At 27.7% G+C, this 2,753-nt stretch overlaps 1 protein-coding gene across 1 annotated transcript; it reads left to right on the top strand.

Moving 5' to 3' along the window:
- The first annotated feature begins 703 nt into the window (after positions 1–703).
- LOC145845449 (kelch-like protein 25) lies at positions 704–1,222 on the top strand. Its single transcript, XM_082952712.1, has one exon. It carries the CDS (start codon positions 704–706, stop codon positions 1,220–1,222), a length of 519 nt encoding a protein of 172 aa, XP_082808838.1.
- The last annotated feature ends 1,531 nt before the right edge of the window (positions 1,223–2,753 follow it).

The following is a 2,753-nucleotide window of genomic DNA, read 5'->3' as shown; positions in this document are numbered from 1 at the left end:
TTTTAAATTGATTTGTTTAGACAAATTTACAAAAGAGTATCTAAGTAGATGGTTTAGTGTGTTTGTTGAAACCAATTGCTTTTTAAAACTTGACTATGCTTTGATCTTTGGTTTACTTTCAAGTTCAAATCTACACACCACGTCAGAAATTGAAGTTTTTAATGCTGCAAATGCATGGGTAAGTCACAAATTCGAAGAAAGAAGCAAATATGCAAAAAGTCTTTTATTGCTAGTTAGATTTCCATTGCTTTCTTATTGTGCTTTGAAGTACATTTTAGATAAAGAATCATCATTCAAACAAGTAGAAGAATGTCGTACAATAATTTATGATGTTTTGTGTTCAGGAAAAAGTGTTTTACAAGAATCTAAAAGCTACTTTGAACAGAGGTATTGCACTCAACCTGTTTCTATGTCTTCGAAACTTTTAAGTAATAGATCAGTTTGTTATAAAGGTGAAGTATACACTTTTAATAGTTTATTTCATGCTGAAATTGATTCAGTTGAAAAATACTGTCCTGCATCAAACCAATGCAATGAGGTGGCTGGATTATGTGAAGATTGGGACGAACATGATCTTTTTAGTGTTTGCGTTTTAGAAGACAAAATATATCTTATTGGAGGTTTCAATATTAGGTATGAAGGTACAACTGATATATGCTTAGAGTATGATCCAAAGAAATGTGATTGGAGGTAAAGGAAAAGAATGAAAATACCAAGAGAAGGACCTTCCTTGATAGTTTTTTCAGGAAGAATTGTGGTATCAGGTGGAATAGTATATTGTAATCACATTGATAAAAATGTTGACGGAGGTGATAAAAATTATCATGTTGAAGACACTTATTTTACAGTAACAAGATCATTGGAAGAATATGATCCTGTAAGTGATTCCTGGTCAAAATTTACCAGCATGATTAACGGTAGAGTTTTTCATCAGTCAGTTGCAATAAGGAATAAATTATTTGTGTTTGGTGGCGGGACTAATGAGTCAGAAGTTTATGATTCTACATGCAAGATATTCGTCAGTCTGAAAACACATATCCCAAAAACTAACAGTTTCCTTAAAGAACCATCTACAGCTTTTAGTATAGGAAGCAAAATTTTAATTTTTGGTCAAGTAGATTCACTTGCATTGTGTTATGACGTAGAAGAAAATGAATGGTCTGAAAAACCATACAAAGTTTCGGACAATCTTGAAGAGTTCAGTTGTATTCAAGTGTCCTAATTAGGACTATATTTTAAAGAATTTAGAAAAATCCTTATAACAAAGTAGTATTGAAATTAGTTGTCTTTGTTTGTACACTAACGATTAAATTTAAGCTATACATTTTGTAGTGTAAAATTAATATAGTGAGTGATATTTGATTTAATTGAACAGAAAAATTTCTCAAATAACATTTTATAAGCATGTAAGAGGTATACAAAGTTGTTCCTAAGTTTCAAATAAATGCGACCATGCAATATAATTAAAAATTACCCACCCATTTAGCTTTTAAATAAAGGATATAGTGGGATTTGAAAACAAAACATGTAGTATGTAATGAATAGTTTTTTTGTATAGACTGCTCGTATTCTAAAATGTTTTGAAACTTTCGATCTAAGAAAATGTTTTAGTACCACTAAGATATTTAAAGAGGTTTTTAACATAGATAATATTTGATACAAATCTTAAAAAAGTAAATTGCAGTAATGAAATTAAGAAAATAAAAATTAAGAGAGTCCACAAATAACAAAAAATTAAAAACTTGCTTTTAATTCAAATATATTTTCAAGAATTTCATTCAATTTTTAGAACTTTTAAATAACGTTTAACAACTATTTGTACATAATTCATTGAAAATTACTATTTCCAACTTTTAAATTGAATTTATAATTGTGACGCAATTATCTTTCGGTCTGGAAAAATTTAGTTTAGTATTAAATGAAACCGTTTTACTTATAAGTATGCTGTGTTCTAAATGTTTAAGTCTTCGGCGTAACGGTTTTTTATTTTGTTTTTTTTGTGATTTTTTTAAATTTTAAAAATACGCTGCGTACCGACAATTTCTACAATCAGGCTAGATCAAGCCCGCGGGCCTACCCCATTATAGTTAATAAAATTAATGGGTAAATTGTTATCTTTATATTTTTATGTATGGGATTCCAGAAATCGCACCTTTAAGAAAAAAATTATTTTACATATTGAGTTTTTTTGAAAATCTCAGACTGACTTTTTAGCCTGAAAATTGTCAACCCTGATATTAAACAAAAGTTGCTATTCGCACTGATATTGTCTAAGTTTACATAACTTTAACAAATGATCAGGTAAATATTTAAAACCGAGAAAGCTAGCAATGACCTAACATTTTGCGTAAATAAAAGTAACACCATTTTATCCAAAAATGTGCAATATTGCTCAACATTTATCTATTTCTCTTGATCCTGTTATTATTATTTTGAATACTTTATGATCAACTGTTAACAAACACTATTTAAAAAGAAATCAAATAAGACATCTAATGATTATTTTAAATAAACAGATTCAAGTTCAACTTTTATGTTTTAACCTGGTTATGTAAATACATTTAAGACTTTTCATTTATTGAACTCATACTATCAATGTCTAATAAAGATAATTTTTTATTATTTATTATATTATAGTTTGTAAAATATGTAAAAAAAAGAAAAACTTTAAAAAAAAGTGAAAATGAAAGTTTTATTCTAAATATGTGCAGGATTCCGCTTCAATACAACCTAATTTTCAATAACAATTTAAT

This window comes from Thalia democratica, unplaced genomic scaffold (assembly GCF_965202585.1).
Source record: "Thalia democratica unplaced genomic scaffold, ktThaDemo2.hap1.1 HAP1_SCAFFOLD_59, whole genome shotgun sequence".
Lineage (NCBI taxonomy): Eukaryota > Metazoa > Chordata > Thaliacea > Salpida > Salpidae > Thalia > Thalia democratica.
Note: the sequence above shows the minus strand (reverse complement) of the source record. Positions and strands in the feature narration are given on the sequence as shown.

Excerpts from the sequence above, each read along its gene's own strand:
- LOC145845449 (XM_082952712.1), top strand. The coding sequence starts at position 704 with ATGAAAATACCAAGAGAAGGACCTTCCTTGATAGTTTTTTCAGGAAGA.